The sequence below is a fragment of the Chiloscyllium punctatum genome, chromosome 45, assembly GCF_047496795.1.
Source record: "Chiloscyllium punctatum isolate Juve2018m chromosome 45, sChiPun1.3, whole genome shotgun sequence".
In the NCBI taxonomy this organism is placed as follows: Eukaryota; Metazoa; Chordata; class Chondrichthyes; order Orectolobiformes; family Hemiscylliidae; genus Chiloscyllium; species Chiloscyllium punctatum.
In genome coordinates this window covers 65,881,602-65,899,310 of record NC_092783.1, presented here as the reverse complement: position 1 = coordinate 65,899,310, position 17,709 = coordinate 65,881,602, and the positions used below count along the sequence as shown (strand labels likewise).

Genomic DNA, 17,709 nt, shown 5'->3' with positions numbered 1-17,709 from the left:
AGGGAGGGGGAGGGGCGGTGGCTCGGAGGGAGGCGGAGGGGGAGGGGCGGTGTCTGGGGGAGGGAGGGGGAGGGGTGGAATCTGGGGGGGTGTGGAGTCTGGGGGAGGGAGGGGGAAGGGCAGCATTTGTGGTGGGAGGGAGGGGGGGTAGAGTCTGGGGGAGTGGGGAGGGGCAGAGTCTGAGGAAGGGAGGGGGAGGGGCGGAGTCTGGTTGTTTGTTTAGATGGAGTGGGATAAGGGGAACAAAACTGTACACAGTTCCCCACAATAACGCTTCTCTATTTTTATATTCTATTTTTAAAGCAATAATCACCATATTCTATTTGTCCTCCTCATTATCTATTTTACTTGTATATTAATTTTATGTAATTCATGGACGAGGGCATAGTTAACATTTCCGATTTAGGTGACAGTTTGCCAGAGTCTCTTCATTAAGTTTCACTGGCACGATGGTCAAGAAACTTAGAGCTCATAGGATCCAAGACAAGTGGCCCATTTGATCCAAAATTGGGTGAGAAAGCTGAGGGTGATGGTAGAGGGATGTTTCTGAGAATGGAAATCTGTTTCCATTGGGGTCAGTACTGGGGTTCCTGTACAGGTTCAGTACAGCGCTGGGGCCTTTGCTGTCTGAGATGTACCTTGTGTACAGGGGTATGATGAAGCCATTCCTGGATGGTATAAGTTGGTGCAGTGATAAATTGTGCAGAGGATAGCTATAAATTACAGGAAGGAAATGAGGAAAGATTGGGCAGACTGAAATAGATTTTTCCTGGAACAGCAAATGTTGATTGGGGTTAGAGGTATGTACGATTCAAGTGTATATGCTGGATAGCAAGGCATGTTTTTCATTAGCGTAGGGGTCAATAATGAAGGGGGTAGAGGTAGAAAGCTAAGCAGAGTATTGAGAATTTTTTTCACTCAGTGGGTGCTGGAAGTCTGGACCACTCTGCCTGAAAGGGTGGCTGTTCCAGAAAAACACATTTTCATAGCATCCAGGGATGGAAAATAGGATAAGAAGGATCAGACGTTTGTTAACTGATCGAGACATGATGGGCCAAATGGCTGTCACCTGTGCTGTAAATCTGTATCTGAGGATTTGAGTTGACTACAAGCAATGTGATTCAATTTGGCCAAAAAAATGCTGAGCCAATATTAAAGGGTTAATACAAAATACTGTGACTACTTGAGATCTGAAATAAAAACAGCAAGTGCAGGAGCACTTGGAGGAGAAACTACTTCACCCAGAGAGTGGTGGCTGTGTGGAATGCACTGCCCCAGAGGGCAGTGGAGGCCCAGTCTCTGGATTCTTTTAAGAAAGAATTGGATAGAGCTCTTAAAGATAGTGGAGTCAAGGGGTATGGAGATAAGGCTGGAACAGGATACTGATTAGGAATGATCAGCCATGATCATATTGAATGGCGGTGCAGGCTCGAAGGGCAGAATGGCCTACTCCTGCATCTATTGTCTATTGTCTATTGTCTATAGCTCATGTGTGTTCACCAAATTCAATTTCTTAAGTTACTGTTGCAAATTTAATCTACTTATCTGCAGATGTAGATTTTTGTGATATTGTCTTATGGCAGTCTCTGATGCCACAGGTGAGATGACATCAGAGACCTCTTAGAAAGAATTGGGTTTTCAACTTGAAACATCTGGTCCAAATGAATTATATACATGTTTAATCAAGCATTATTCATCTAACCATTGCATGAATGACAGCTGATTAGTATTCATAACTCATCCAAATGACCCATGATCGTAGGTTCACTTTGTCTTGACAACTGCACAAGGCGAGAGAGAGTTAAAGATCATAGAGAATGTACACTATGGAAACGGACCCTTCGGTCCAACTTGCTCATGTCAACTAGATATCCCAACCCAATCTAGTCCCACCTGCCAGCACCCAGCTCATATCCCGCCAAACCGTTTCTATTCATACACCCATACACCCAAATGTCTTTAAAATGTTGCAATTGTACCAGCCTCCACCGCTTCCTTTGGCAGCTCATTCCATACACGTACCATCCTCTGCATGAAAAAAATTTCCCCTTAAATCTCTTTTATATCATTGCCCTCTCACCCAAAACCTATACCCTCTAGTTCTGGACTCCCCCACCCCAGGGAAGAGACTTTGTCTACTTATCCTATCCATGTTCCTCATGATTTTATAAACCTGTATAAGATCATCCCTCAGCCTCTGACGCTCCAGGGAAAACAGCCCTAGCCTATTCAACCTCTCCCTATAGTTCAAATCCTCCAACCCTGGCAACTTCCTTGTAAATCTTTTCTGAACCCTTCCAAGTTTCACGACATTCTTCCTATAGGAAGGAGACCAGAATTGCACGCAATATTCCAACAGTGGCCTAAACCAATGTCCTGACCAGCCGCAACATGACCTCCCAACTCCTGTACTCAATACTCTGACTGATAAAGGAAAGTATACCAAATGCCGCCTTCACTATCCTATCTACATGCGATTCTACTTTCAAGGAGCTATGAACCTGCACTCCATGGTCTCTTTGTTCAGCAACACTCCCTAGGACCTTACCATTAAGTGTATAAGATTTGCTTTCCCAAAATGCAGCACCTTGCATTTATCTAAATTAAACTCCATCTGCCACTTTTCAGCCCATTGGCGCATCTGATCAAGATCCCGTTGTAAACTGAGGTAACCTTCTTCGCTACCCAATACTCCTCCAATTTTGGTGTCATCTGCAAACTTACTAACTGTACCCCTTATGCTGACATCCAAATCATTTATATCTTGTTTATCATTATTCAGTTACAAACAAATTGAAATTGCTGGAGAAACTCAGCAGGTTTAGTAGTATTTGTGGAGAGAGTACAATTAAGTTGAAACTCGAGTTGAAACATTAATTCTGTTTTTTCTGTAAGATGATGTCCGATGTGCTGACTTTCTCCAGCCATTTCTGTTTTTGTTTGTTTCAGATCTCCAGCATCCACTGTCCTTCATTTTATCATAATTCAATTATTCACCTCCATCTGCCTATGGATGACTAGTCACATTCCCGACTTGTTGTCTATTTAGGAATATTGATTGTATCTGTGCTTGTACTCTTGCTCTCTGTCACTGCACTGCTTCCCCCAGCCCAAACAAAAACCCTACTCTGTTCCTTTCTCAAGTGCTGATGTCTGGCGTTCAAATAGCTGTTTTATGATATTACAGTATCTGATTTTCTCCCTTTTGTGTAAGCGAATGTTTTCTGATGTTTCTTTCCCTGTGACCTCTACAGGGTTTCTCTGAATCACCTGACCTGGAGTTTGATTATTCTGATAGTGATAAATGGGCAGCAGAACTTTCAGGTAAGCACAAATGTTCTCAAACTCTAGAACGTTTCTCAGACTTTAAAAAAATGACATTGAGTGATGAGTGAAACTGCAAGGTATCAAATAAACTATCTAGCAGTGCACCTATCTGCAGTCTCTTCCTTGGCTTCATCCTGTTGCCACAATCATTCAGGGAACTGCGGGATCTTCCCAGCAATATGCTGCAATCACAATGTAACCAGTTAACATTCATTTCAGTTTCAGCAGGATATTCATGTATATTTAGTTGACAGGAGGTATGCAGATGCATTAGATTATTTAATCTATTACCAGCTAATTTGGTCCATGCAAGGACTTAGGGAGTAGAGTTTTTTTTTCCCTTCTTTATCTTATTTTCAGCTGTTATGTCTGGTCTGAGGTTGTATAATCGCAATAAAGCATGCCAGCATGTAGGCAGTGTTTGAGCTGTCAAGAGAAAACCCTGTCCCTCAGCAACTACTATACATTGAGTTACATGCTTCTTTTTAACCTTCTTGGTTCACTTGCGTTTTAGATTAGATTAGATTACTTTACAGTGTGGAAACAGGCCCTTTGGCCCAACAAGTCCACACAGACCCGCTGAAGCGCAACCCACCCATAACCCTACATTTACCCCTTACCTAACACTACGGACAATTTTGCATGGCCAGTTCGCCTGACCTGCACATCTTTGGACTGTGGGAGGAAACCGGAGCACCCAGATGAAACCCACACAGACACGGGGAGAATGTGCAAACTCCACACAGTCAGTCGCCTGAGTCGGGAATTGAACCCGGGTCTCTGGTACTGTGAGGCAGCAGTGCTAACCACTGTGCTGCCCATACAGGATATAGCATATTTAGTTCATCAAGCCTGTTTCACCACTGAATGAAATTTTAGCTAAGCTGAAACCTAAGAACAAAGAAAATTACAGGAACAGGCTCTTCGGCCCTCCAAGCCTGTGTAGATCCAGATCCTCTATCCAAACCTGCCGTGAGATAGTATCTGTAGTCTAAGTATCTATCCCTTTGCTCCCTCCCATTCTTACATCTGTCTAGATACATTTAACCTCATGTGTGCATCCTTATCCCTTCTTGCATTGGATAATAGACATCTGTTAATCTTCAATTTAAAATATGCAGCTGCTCCTGCATCAATTGACATTTGTAGAGTTTCAAACCCCTCCCACATTTTGTGTAGAACTGTTCCTTATTTCACATCTGAATTGAATTCCCTATCAATTTGTAGACTGTGCTCCTTACTCAAAGATGAAAAATGTGTTATTGGAAAAGCGCAGCAGGTCAGGCAGCATCCAAGGAGCAGGAGAATCGATGTTTCAGGCATAAGCCCTTCTTTATGCCCGAAACGTCGATTCTCCTGCCCCTTGGATGCTGCCTGACCTGCTGCGCTTTTCCAGCAACACATTTTTCAGCTCTGATCTCCAGATCTGCAGTCCTCACTTTCTCCTTATTCAAAGACTCTATAATCAGCTGACATTGAGAATAGATGTGATAGACAAAGAAAAACAATATTTTGGAACTTTAATCAAAACACCTTTAAACTCTAAATTCCAATCTCATTCAATTTTATTCTGACAAATCTGTTCTGTATTTCTAAACCAATATAGCCTTCAAAGATGTGGTGTCCAGAACTGTTCACATTACTGCTGGTGTGGCCTTGCTAGATCTTTTTCACTGCTTAAGCTTAGACCATTTTTAAGATCCTTTCTTGAGAATAGAAGCTTCTCTACTTTAACTGTGGTGGCCTTTCGAATCATCTTTGTACGGTGTATGTAGTATATTTAAATGAACTAATACTGATCTCATCACTTTTGTGCGATTATGTTCAGTAGATGGACACTTTGTAGACTGCTTTGAATATGCTCCATCCAGCACACAGAACTTTGTTTCTATTCTTGGAAAAAAGTAAAATTGTTTTTGGTTTTGACTTTCTCTTATTTTTTAGGATCCTACACCCTGGCCTTCATCAGTCAGGGCATTGAGTAGAGAAGTTGGGAATTATGTTAGAGTTATATAGGACATTGGTGAGATCTCACTTGGAGTAGTGTGTTCAGTTTTGGTCACCTTGCTGTAGAAAGGATGTTATTAAATTGGAAAGAGTGCAGAATAAATTTAAAAGGATGTTGCCAGGACCCAATGGTCTGAGTTAGTGGGAGAAGTTGGACAAGCTCGAACATTTTTGTTTAGACTGTAGAAGACTGATTGGGTGTCTTATAGAAGTGTAAAAGACCATGAGAGGCATGGATAGGGTGAATGCACTTTTTCCCAGGGTTGGGGAATTGAGGTCTAGAGGGCATCAGGTTAAGGTTAGAGGGGAAAGAAGAAAAAGAAACCAATTTTTACTCAGAGAGTGATACACATATGGAATGTGCTGCCAGCCTAAGTGTTTGAAGCAGTGCATTACCAACATCAAGAAGTCATTTGGACAAATACACAGATAAGAAAAGTTTAGAAGGATAAGGGCCAACTGCAGGAAAATTGGGTTGGTGTGGACCAGTTTGGGCTGTCTCCACACTGTTGGACTCCTTGAAAACGGTTTCCCAGATGTGTGATTAGCACTTCCTTTCTCATTGCAACCTGACCTGAAAGACATCCAGTTTAATGGTTTGGAAATAAAAATTAATCTTCTCAGTTGAAGAACTAGATGGGTCTCGATAAAAGCAAATTGAGAAAATGCTGGAAAATCTCAGCAGGTCTGGCAGCTGTAAGGAGAGAAAAGAGCTGACATTTCGTGTCTAACTGACCCTTTGTCAAAGCTAAAAAAAGGGAAAAATAGGGAGGTATTTATACTAGGCTGAGAGAAGGTGAGTCATGGCTCCAGAAGCAAAGTTGGCAATAAAGAGGTGATACGGCGGCACGGTGGCACAGTGGTTAGCACTGCTGCCTCACAGCGCTAGAGACCCGGGTTCAATTCCCGCCTCAGGCGACTGACTGTGTGGAGTTTGCACATTCTCCCCGTGTCAGCGTGGGTTTCCTCCAGGTGCTCCGGTTTCCTCCCACAGTCCAAAGATGTGCAGGTCAGGTGAATTGGACATGCTAAATTGTCCGTAGTGTTAGGTAAGGGGTAAGTGTAGGGGAATGGGTGTAGGTGGGTGCGCTTCGGCGGGTCGGTGTGGACTTGTTGGGCCCAAGAGCCTGTTTCCACACTGTAAAGTAATCTAATTTAATCTAATAATGACTGTGCATAGAGAGATTATAGGGGGATTAGGAGCAGATGGGTCTCGACCTTCGTCTTCGGTCAACCCAATATATTATAAGGACTGTCCTAAGAGGAGGAGTTGGTTTGTCTGGGCCTATATTAACTGGTGTCAAGAAGAATGAGATGGGATCTATTGAAATACTTAAAATTCCAACAAGACAAACTAGATGCAGGGAGAGCATTTCACTTTGTTAGGGAGTCTAGAACCAGATGTAAATTGCAGGATATGGATAGACCATTTAGGACTAAGACGAGGAAACATTTCTTCACATACAGTGTGGTCAATATGTGGAATTCTTGACTGGGTCACTGAGTATATTCAAGAAAGAGATCAATAATCTTTTACCTTTACAGTAAAAGTGTCAAAGGGCATGGAATGAAAATGGGAGTATGGTGTTGAGCTTGAGGATCAAGCTGAAGGCTTGAAGGGCTGAATGACTTACTCTTGGTCCTGGTTTCTAATTTTCTATGTAATATGGGAGCTTACTGCATCGATTTTGATCTGGATGAACCTATCTCTGAACAACCATTCTCTGCTGAGAAGAACTTTGACTCCTATCAGGAAGAGGATTCACAGCCTAATCAAACACAAGGAAGAAGGCATCTAGAAATTCAAAATCTTCAGAAAGACTCCAGGCAATCTGTAAAAGCTGTGACTGTAGAATTAATGAAAAACACAAAACATTTTGTTTTTTCATATCCCATTGTTCTGCTCAGTTCACCTTTGCAAGTAAACCTCTAACAATCTGATTGTAGACATCATCAACAGCTGTTTTCTGCTCATTTAGGCCATTAGACATAGGAGCAAACGTTAGGCCATTCAGCTCATCGAGTCTGCTCTGCCGTTCACTCATGGCTGATAAGTTTCTCAACCCCATTCTCCTACTTTCTCCCCATAACCCAAATTCCCCTTTACAATCAGGAACCTACCTACCTCCATCTTAAATATACTCAATGACCGGGCTCCACAGCCTTCTGTGGCAGTGAATTCCATAGATTCACCACTCTCTGACTGAAGAAATTTCTCCTTCTCTCCATTCTAAAAGATTTTCCCTTTTACTCTAAGGCTGTGCCCTCGGATCTGAGTCTTTCCTAGGACATCTTCCCAACATCCACTCTGTTCAGCCCATTCAGTATTCTGTATGTTCCAATTAGATCCCTCCTCATCCTTCTAAACTCCATTGAGTGGAGACCTGTAGAACGTCATATGTTAAGCTGTTCATTCCTGGGGCTATTCTCATGAATCTCCTCTGAATACACTTCAGGCCAATACATCCAAAACTGTGCAAAATGCCACAAATGTCGCCTGACCAGAACCTCAGAAGGACATCCCTGCTTTTGTATTCAAGTACTCTCGGAATAAATCCTGTCATTGCATTTGTTTTCCTAACTACTGACTCGATCTGCAAGTGTACCTTGAGCGAATCTTGGACTAGAACTGGATTAGATTGGTGCTGGAAAAGCACAGCAGTTCAGGCAGCATCAGAGGAGTAGGAAAATCGATGATTCGAGCAAAAGCCCTTCATCAGGAATAGAGGCAGAGTGCCGCCCGGCCCCCAACGCCTCATCTTCACCATGGATATCCAATCCCTCTACACCTCCATCCGCCATGACCAGGGCCTCCAAGCCCTCCGTTTCTTCCTTTCCTGATGTCCCCAACAGTACCCTTTCACCGACACACTCATTCGTTTGGCTGAACTGGTCCTCACCCGTAACAATTTCTCCTTCGAATCCTTTCACTTCCTCCAGACCAGAGGGGTAGCCAAGGGCACCCGTATGGGCCCCGGCTATGCCTGTCTCTTTGTTGGCTACGTAGAACAGTCTATCTTCCATAATTACACCGGCACCACACCCCACCTCTCCCTCCGCTACATTGATGACGGCATTGGCGCCACCTCGTGCTCCTGCAAAGAGGTTGAGCAATTCATCAATGTCACCAACACATTCCACCCTGACCTTAAATTTATCTGGACCATCTCTGACACCTCCCTCCCCTTCCTGGACCTCTCCATCTCCATTAATGACGACCGACTTGACACTGACATTTTTTACAAACCCATCGACTCCCACAGCTACCTGGATTACACCTCTTCCCACCCTACCTCCTGCAAAAATGCCATCCTGTATTCCCAATTCCTCCGCCTCCGTCGTATCTGCTCCCAGGAGGACCAGTTCCACGACAGAACACACCAGATGGCCTCCTTATTTAGAGATCACAATTTCCCTTCCCACGTGGTTAAAGATGCCCTCCCATGCGCCTCGTCCACATCTCGCATCTCCGCCCTCAGACCCCACCCCTCCAACAGTAACAAGGACAGAACCCCCCCAGTGCTCACCTTCCACCCTACCAACCTTCACGTAAACCAAATCATCCATTGGCATTTCCGCCACCTCCAAAAAGACCCCACCAGCAGGGATATATTTCCCTCCCCACCCCTTTCCGCCTTCCGCAAAGACTGATCCCTCTGTGACTACCTGGTCAAGTCCACGTCCCCCAACAGCCCACCCTCCCGTCCTGGCACCTTCCCCTGCCACTGCAGGAATTGCAAACCCTGCGCCCACGCCTCCTCCCTCACCTCCATCCAAAGCCCCAAAGGAGCCTTCCACATCCATCAAAGTTTTACCTGCACATCCACCAATATCATTTATTGTATCCGTTGCTCCCGATGCGGTCTCCTCTACATTGGGGAGATTGGATGCCTTCGAGCAGAGCGCTTTAGGGAACACCTTTGGGACACCTGCACCAATCAACCACACCGCCCTGTGGCCCAACATTTCAATTCCCAACTCCCACTCTGCCGAGGACATGGAGGTCCTGGGCCTCCTTCACCGCCTCTCCCTCACCACCAGACGCCTGGAGGAAGAACGCCTCATCTTCCGCCTCGGATCACTTCAACCCTAGGTCACCAATGTGGACTTCACCAGTTTCCTCATTTCCCCTTCCCCCACCTCACCCCAGTTCCAAACTTCCAGCTCAGCACTATCCCCATGACCTGTCCTACCTGCCTATCTTCCTTTCCACCTATCCACTCCACCCTCTCTGACCTATCACCTTCATCCCCATCCCCACTCACCTATTGTACTCTATGCTACTTTCTCCCCACCCCCCACCCTCCACCCTCCTCTCATTTATCTCTCTGCCCTTCAGGCACTCTGCCTCTATTCCTGATGAAGGGCTTTTGCCCGAAACATCGATTTTCCTGCTCCTTGGATGCTGCCTGAACTGCCGTGCTTTTCCAGCACCACTCTAATTCAGAATCTGGTTTCCAGCATCTGCAGTCATTGTTTTTACCTGTACTAGAACTACCAAGTGTCTTTGCACTTCAGACTTCTGAATTTTCTCCCCATTTAGAAAATAATCTATGCCTTTATTCTTCCTAACAAAGTGCATGACCTCACACTTTCCCATGTTGTATTCCATCTGCCACTTCTTTGCCCATTCTCCTAAACTGTCCAAATCCTTCTGCAGCCTCCTCAACACTACCTGTCCCTGCAATAGGGTTAGGGTTACAGTCAGGGCAGACAGGAACAAGGTAGGACCAATAAATTAAACTGCATTTATTTCAATGCAAGGCACCTAACAAGGAAGGCAGATGAACTCAGGGCATGGTCAGGAACATGGGACTGGGATATCATAGCAATTACGGAAACATGGCACAGGGATGGACAGGACTGGCAGTTTAATATTCCAAGATATAAATGCTACAGGTAGGGTAGAAAGGGAGGCAAGAGAGGAGGGGGAGTGGCAGTTTTGATAAGAGATAGCATTACAGCTGTGCTGAGGGAGGATATTCCCGGAAATACATCCAGGGAAGTTATTTGGGTGGAACTGAGAAATAAGAAAGGGATGATCACCTTATTGGGATTGTGTTATAGACCCCCAATAGTCAGAGGGAAATTGAGAAACAAACTTGTAAGGAGATCTCAGTTATCTGTAAGAATAATAGGGTGGTTATAGTAGGGGATTTTAACTTTCCAAACATTGACTGGGACTACCACAGTGTTAAGGGTTTAGATGGAGAGGAAATTTGTTAAGTGTGTACAAGACAATTTTCTGATTCAGTATGTGGATGTATCTACTAGAGAAGGTGCAAAGCTTGACCTACTCTTGGGAAATAAGGCAAGGCAGGTGACTGAGGTGTCAGTGGGGGAGCACTTTGGGGCCAGCGACCATAATTCTATTCATTTTAAAATAGTGATGGAAAAGGATGGACTGGATCTAAAAGTTGAAGTTCTAAATTGGAGAAAGGCCAATTTTGATGGTATTAGGCAAGAACTTTCGAAAGCTGATTGGAGGCAGATGTTTGCAGGTAAAAGGGATGGCTGGAAAATGGGAAGCCTTCAGAAATGAGATAACAAGAATCCATATTCCTGTCAGGGTGAAAGGGAAGGCTGGTATGTATAGGGAATGCTGGATGACTAAAGAAACTCGGGGTTTGGTTAAGAAAAAGAAGGAAGCATATGTCAGATATAGACAGGATAGATCAAGTGAACCCTTAGAAGAGTATAAAGAAGGTAGGAGTATACTTAAGAGGGAAATCAGGAGGGCAAAACGGGGACATGAGATTGCTTTGGCAAATAGAATTAAGGAGAATCCGAAGGGTTTTTACAAATATATTAAGGACAAAAGGGTAACTAGGGAGAGAATAGAGCCCCTCAAAGATCAGCAAGGCGGCCTTTGTGTGGAGCTGCAGAAATTGGGGGAGATACTAAATGATTATTTTGCATAAGTACTTACTGTAGAAAAGGATATGGAAGATATAGACTGTAGGGAAATAGATGGTGACATCTTGCAAAATGTCCAGATTACAGAGGAGGAAGTGCTGGATGTCTTGAAACGGTTAAAGGTGGATAAATCCACAGGACCTGATCAGGTGTACCCGAGAACACTGTGGGAAGCTAGAGGCGTGATTGTTGGGCTTCTTGCTGAGATATTTGTATAATCAATAGTCACAGGTGAGGTGTCGGAAGACTGGAGGTTGGCAAACGTGGTGCCACTGTTTAAGAAGGGCGGTAAAGACTAGCCAGGGAACTATAGACCGGTGAGCCTGACCTCGGTGGTGGGCAAGTTGTTGGAGGGAATCCTGAGGGACAGGTTGTACACGTATTTGGAAAAGCAAGGACTGATTCAGGATAGTCAACATGGCTTTGTGCGTGGGAAATCAAGTCTCACAAACTTGTTTGAGTTTTTTTGAAGAAGTAACAAAGAAGATTGATGAGGGCAGAGCAGTAGGTGTGATCTATATGGACTTCAGTAAGGCATTCGACAAGGTTCCCCATGGGAGACTGATTACAAGGTTAGATCTCAGGAATACAGGGAGAACTAGCCATTTGGATACAGAACTGGTTCAAAGGTAGAGGACAGAGGGTGGTGGTGGAGGGTTGTTTTACAGACTGGAGGCCTGTGACCAGTGGAGTGCCACAAGGATCGGTACTGGGCCCTCTACTTTTTGTCATTTATATAAATGGTTTCGATGCGAGCATAAGAGGTACAGTTAGTAAGTTTGCAGGTGACACCAAAATTGGAGGTGTAATGGACAGCGAAGAGGGTTACCTCAGATTACAACAGGATCTGGACCAGATGGGCCAATGGGCTAAGAAGTGGCAGATGGAGTTTAATTCAGATAAATGCGAGGTGTTGCATTTTGGGAAAGCAAATCTTAGCAGGACTTGTACACTTAATAGTAAGGTGCTAAGGTGCTAGGGAGTGTTGCTGAACAATGAGACCCTGGAGTTCAGGTTCATAACTCCTTGAAAGTGGAGTCTCAGGTAGATAGGATAGTGAAGAAGGCGTTTGGTATGCTTTCCTTTGTTGGTCAGAGTATTGAGTATAGGAGTTGGGAGGACATGTTGCAGCTGTACAGGAAATTGGTAAGGCCACTGTTGGAATATTGCGTGCAATTCTGGTCTCCTGCCTATCGGAAAGATGTTGTGAAACGTGAAAGGGTTCAGAAAAGATTTACAAGGCTGTTGCCAGGGTTGGAGGATCTGAGTTACAGGGAGAGGCTGAACAGGCTGGGGCTGTTTTCCCTGGAGCATCGGAGGCTGAGGGGTGACCTTCTCGAGGTTTACAAAATTATGAGGGGCATGGATATGATAAATAGACAAAGTCTTTTCCCGGGGTCAGGGAGTCCAGAACTAGCGGGCATAGGTTTAGGGTGAGAGGAGAAAGATGTAAAAGAGACCTAAGGGGCAGGTTTTTCATGCAGAGGGTGGTACGTGTATGGAATGAGCTGCCAGAGGATGTGGTGGAGGCACATTTAAGAGGCATTTGGATGGGTATATAAATAGGAAGGGTTTGGAGTGATATGGGCCGGGTGCTGGCAGGTGGGACTAGATTGGGTTGGGATATCTTGTCGGCATGGATGGGTTGGACTGAAGGGTCCGTTTCCATGCTGTACATCTCTATGACTCTATCTTTGTATTGTCTGCAAACATAGCCAGAAAGCCCTCAATTCCTTCATCTAGATTGTTAACGTATAAAGTGAAAAGTTGTGGTCCCAACACTGAGCCTTGCGGAACACCATTTGTCACCGGCTGCCACCCTGAGAAGGATTCTTTTATTCCCACTATCTGCATTCCGCCAGACAGCCAAGCTTCTATCTATGCTCGCACCTTGCCTCTAACACCATGGCCCTTATCTTACTCAGTAGCCTTCTGTGTGACACCTTGTCAAAGGCCTCCTTGAAGTCAAGGCAGATAACATCCATTGGTTCTCTTTGGTCGCAGCTGCTTGTTACCTCAAAGAATTCTAGCAGATTTGTCAGGCATGACCTCTTCTTGATGAAACCATGCTGACTTTGCCCTATTTCACCCCACACTTCCAAGTATTCCGGAATCTCGATCTTTATGAAGGATGCTGGGATCTTACCCACACTCTAGGTTAGGCTAATCAGTCTGTAATTTTACATCTTTTGCCTTACTCCCTTTTTTAAACAGGAGTGTTATATTAGTGATTTTCCAGTCCTGTTGGACCATCCCTGATTCTAGTGATTCCTAACAGGTTACTACTCACACCTCCGCTATATCCTCAGCTATCTCCCTCAGAACTCTGTGACGTAGTCCATCTGATCCAGGTGATTTATCCACCTTCAGACCATTTAGTTTTTCTAGCACCTTCGCCTTGGTGATGTCTGCCATACTCAGCTCTGCCCCCATTCTCTTGAATTTTTGGGAAATTACTCGTGTCTTCCACTGTGAAGACTGATGCAAAGTAATTATTCAGTTCCTCAGCCATTTCTTTGTTCCCCACTACTATCTCTCCAGCGTCATTTTCCAGCAGTTTAACGTCCATTTCTGTCTCTCTTTTGCCCTTTGTATATCTAAAGAAACTCTTACAGTCTTCGTTTATAATACTGGTTAATTTACTCTCATTTAATTTTCTCCCTCCTTATTTCTTAATTTTTTGTTGCCCTCTGGTCATTTTAAGCTTCCCCAATCCTCTGGTTTCTTACTGTTCCTCACTACTTCATCTGCTTTCTCTTTTGCTTTTATGCTATCCTTGACTTCCTAGTCAGTTATGGTTGCCACATTCTCCTGTGTCCTGCTTCTTTTTCTTCAGGATGAATCTCTGCTGTGTCTCCTGAATTACTCCCAGAAACTCCTGCCATTGATGTTCCACTGTCTTTTTTGCTCCTCTCCCAGTCAATTCTACTCAGCTGTAGTTACCTTTATTCAGCCGAAATACCGTTACCTATGATTCTACCTCCTCTCTCTCTCTCAAATTTAAGACTAAATAAGCTCTCTTATCAAGCCTGCCTCATGGTACAACACTAAATGTTTCCTAGTGGGATCCATCACGTATCTTTTATCCTTTTAAACCTTTGTATCTGTACTTTAGCTCATCTTATAAGATTTTATGTAAATAATTTCCAACAGTAGTGTGTAAAAAATAAACTTTATCTTATTGAAAGAGCTTTGCTACTTTTTAAAAGTTGAAATAGTCAAACTAAAAGAGCTAACATTTAAGCACTCTACAAATTCATAATTCATGGACCACTTGAACACAGCTGAAGTGAGCTTCGGGTTTCTATGTGAGGGGCTGAAAGATAGATGTTGCTTTTTGTTTATGTGAGTACTTGAGTCAGTGTTGGATATGATGGAGGATGTGATGGTGAGTTACTCCTTCAGAGAGCTCTAAGTAGTATGGGGGCAACCTATTTAGTGGTGACAGCAGTAAGTAAATTATGTCTGGTGTAATTGGGTTTGAAGTGATAAAAGTGGTGGAGGGTGGTTTTAGGAATGTTGAGGCTGGAAATAAATTTCCAAAGACTGTGCTTAATCATTCCAAGAATATGGATGAAGGTAGTTCAGTTGATGTAGTTTACATTGATTTTAGCTTTTGATAAAGCCCCATATGCGACACTGAGAATGTTAACGAACCTGGAATTGAGGGAAATGTGACAAAATGGAGCGGAAACTGGCTAAGTAATAAGACACACTGGCTGTTTGACTCTAGGCCAGTGTCCAGTGGTGTACCACAAAGATCAGTACTGGGACCCCTATGATTTGTTATGTACATAAATGATATACATGAAAATGTGGAGGGAATGCTAAGCAACTTTGCATTGGTGGAATGGTTAGTAGTAAGATAGTTATCGGTTACAGGAATGTAGAGATGGGTTAGTCAGATGGGCAGACCAAAGGCAAACGGTGTTTAATAAGAAAGTGAGGACTGCAGATGCTAGCCATCAGAGTCGAGAGTGTGGTGCTGGAAAAGCACAGCAGGTCAGGCTTATGCCTGAAAGGTCAATTCTCCTGCTTCTCAGATACTGTCTGACCTGCTGTGCTTTTCCAGCACCACACTCTCAACACATATGGTGTTTAACTCTGATAAGTTTGAGGGGTGCACTTTGGAAGAAGAAACAAGATGAGGGAGAATTTAATGAATAGCAGGACACTGTAGGAAACCGGGATTTTAGGGTTATTAGAGATCTCAGAAGTCGGCAGAACATGTGAATAGGGTGGTTAAAACATATGGGACCCTTGTTTCCATCAATTGTTGCATAGAGTTTAAGCACAAGAAGGTAATGTTGGAGTTGTATAGAGCATTGGTCAGGCAATAACTAGGGTACTGTGTGCAGTTCTGGTCACATCACTACAGGAAGGATGTGATAGCACTGGAGGAGTTACAGAGGATGTTCACCAGGATGTTGCCTGGAATGGAGAAATTGAATTATAAAGAGAGACTATAAGATAGGCTTGGATTAATTTCTGTGGAGTAGAGAAAACTGAGGGTGAACATATCTGAGGTGTATTAGGTTTGAGGAGTATGGACTGGATGAATAGAGGCCAGCTGTTCCCCTTGGTTGAGGGAGTCCATCAAAAGAGAACATATCTTTAGGGTACGGGGCAGGAGATACCGAGGGGATTTGGGGAAAGAACGTTTTTAGTCAGCAGGTGGTGGAAATCTGGGATGCACTGCCTGGGAGGGTAGTGGAGGCCGGAAATCTTACAACCTTTTATTCAGAAAAAGTATTTGAACGAGTGCACTTCAAATATCATAATATTCATAGATATGGGACAAGTGCAGGAAATTGGGATTAGCACACTTTGTGGTAGTTATGTCAGTGCAGACTCGATGGGCCAAAGGCCTTTGCTGTGCTGTATGAATAGATGGGGGAAGGAATTGAGTAATCTGAGGCGAAGGTCTGTCAACCACAGTGGGGTGGGATCCATGACTATAGAAGAGAGAATCTACCCATTCTCTAATGTGTTGCATTATGTGCAGATGCTTCCTTTTGGACCTGTTTCCCATTGACAACATCTAGGTTACAAGGTCCATTCTTGGTTTTTTTTCACACCTAATACTACTTTCATTGTGTTTTGATAGAACTGTATAGCTACACAGAGGGCCCTGAGCTTCACCTAAATCGGAAATGCTTTGAAGAAGAATTCAGGACTCATGGTAATGATCTTGCTTTTGATGTTAAATGCAAAAACAAACACTGCCTTTGTTAACTAGTGATGAGTGTCTTCTTGTAGATTGTTTATTTCGAGGCTTAGTCTAATTTTAGTTAAGTTTAATGATTTTGACAAGTTCATTGATCCATTGCTCTTTTAGCTTTTGAGGAAAATATTCATTTTGAACTATTTAATTGAAGGCTTCCCGGTGCTTGCCTTGTTAATTCTGGCCTAAAGTTATTTACCTCTGTTTTCTGGTCCAGAGGATATTTGTTGTCCTTTTCTGTCCTAACATTGAGCAAATCATTTGGTTTTACGTTCTTGTACTCTTTCAGCAACTACTTTTCCCCACTGCTTTTCTCTGAACATACACAGAGGAACCTCAATTATCTGAATGAGATGGGCGGACACTATTTCATTCAGATGATTAATTATTCGGTTAATTGATTCAATGCCTTTCCTCTGGGGCTTGGAGTTTTCTGTCAAGTCTGCTAACTGTTCAAGAGACTAGGCAGCAGCACACTGCGCACGAGTCCCCGCCCGCGCCCCATCCGTCCGCCGCACCCCTCGTCCAACACTGCCCTGCCTCCAACCCTGCTTGTCCTCCAACACTGATAATCCGATATTTGGATAATTGATGTTTGGGTCATTGAGATTCCTCTATAAAAGGTCCTCCCCAGTGGCACGAGAAAACTTCAAATGCATTCTACAAAAAGTTCCAACTTTGAATTTGTGCAAGTTAGTCTGGAATAAAATTGAATACATTATGTTTATTACCATGTGTTGCTTCTAAGACTGAGGCGGTCTGTGTCCATGTGTATCAAGACCTGGATGAAATCCAAGTTTGGACTGATAAGTGCCAAGATATAGTAACTTTAGATGTGTGCCAGACAATCACAATCACAGAGAGAATCTAATCATATCCCCTTAGATGCAGTAACGCGATTGAATGTTGTCATTCATCTAAGCTTGAGATCCCCTATAAGTTCCCCTTTGCGCTACTCTGACTTGGACTTATCTTGCTTTTTCACTGTCACATGGTCAACTTCCTGGACATCCCTTTCTGACAGTGTTGTAGGTGTACATATGCACCCTGTGGGCTACTGTGATTCAAGAAGGTAGCTCAATACCATCTTTTCAAGGGAAATTACCGATGGATGTAATTGCTGTGTCTACCTGTGAATTAATTTTAAAAAGCCTTGCAATAGTTAACGTCACATAATAGAGATGCTTACCAAAACTGAAATTCATTTAAAAGCTTAAAAGACTCTAAGGCTGATT

General features: G+C 43.7%; 2 protein-coding genes across 4 annotated transcripts in view; both read left to right on the top strand.

Moving 5' to 3' along the window:
• The window catches only part of LOC140467130 (transcriptional repressor p66-beta-like), a 36,593-nt gene extending 31,281 nt beyond the window's left edge, over nt 1-5,312 (top strand). Inside the window, exons 6-7 of the mRNA XM_072563196.1 lie at nt 3,255-3,324; nt 5,272-5,312. Coding sequence (XP_072419297.1) covers nt 3,255-3,324; nt 5,272-5,312 — 111 coding nt within the window. The remainder of the gene's footprint in view (nt 1-3,254; nt 3,325-5,271) is intronic.
• Nucleotides 300-17,709, top strand: part of LOC140467524 (striatin-interacting protein 1 homolog) — a 188,609-nt gene continuing 171,199 nt past the window's right edge. Inside the window, exons 1-3 of one of the 3 annotated variants that reach the window (XM_072563969.1) lie at nt 300-511; nt 3,255-3,324; nt 16,358-16,432. The gene's annotated coding sequence lies outside the window, so the exon portion shown is untranslated. Of the gene's footprint in view, nt 512-2,647; nt 2,669-3,254; nt 3,325-16,357; nt 16,433-17,709 lie in introns of those variants that run through there. The other 2 variants (XM_072563967.1, XM_072563968.1) reach the window with 2 other exon arrangements.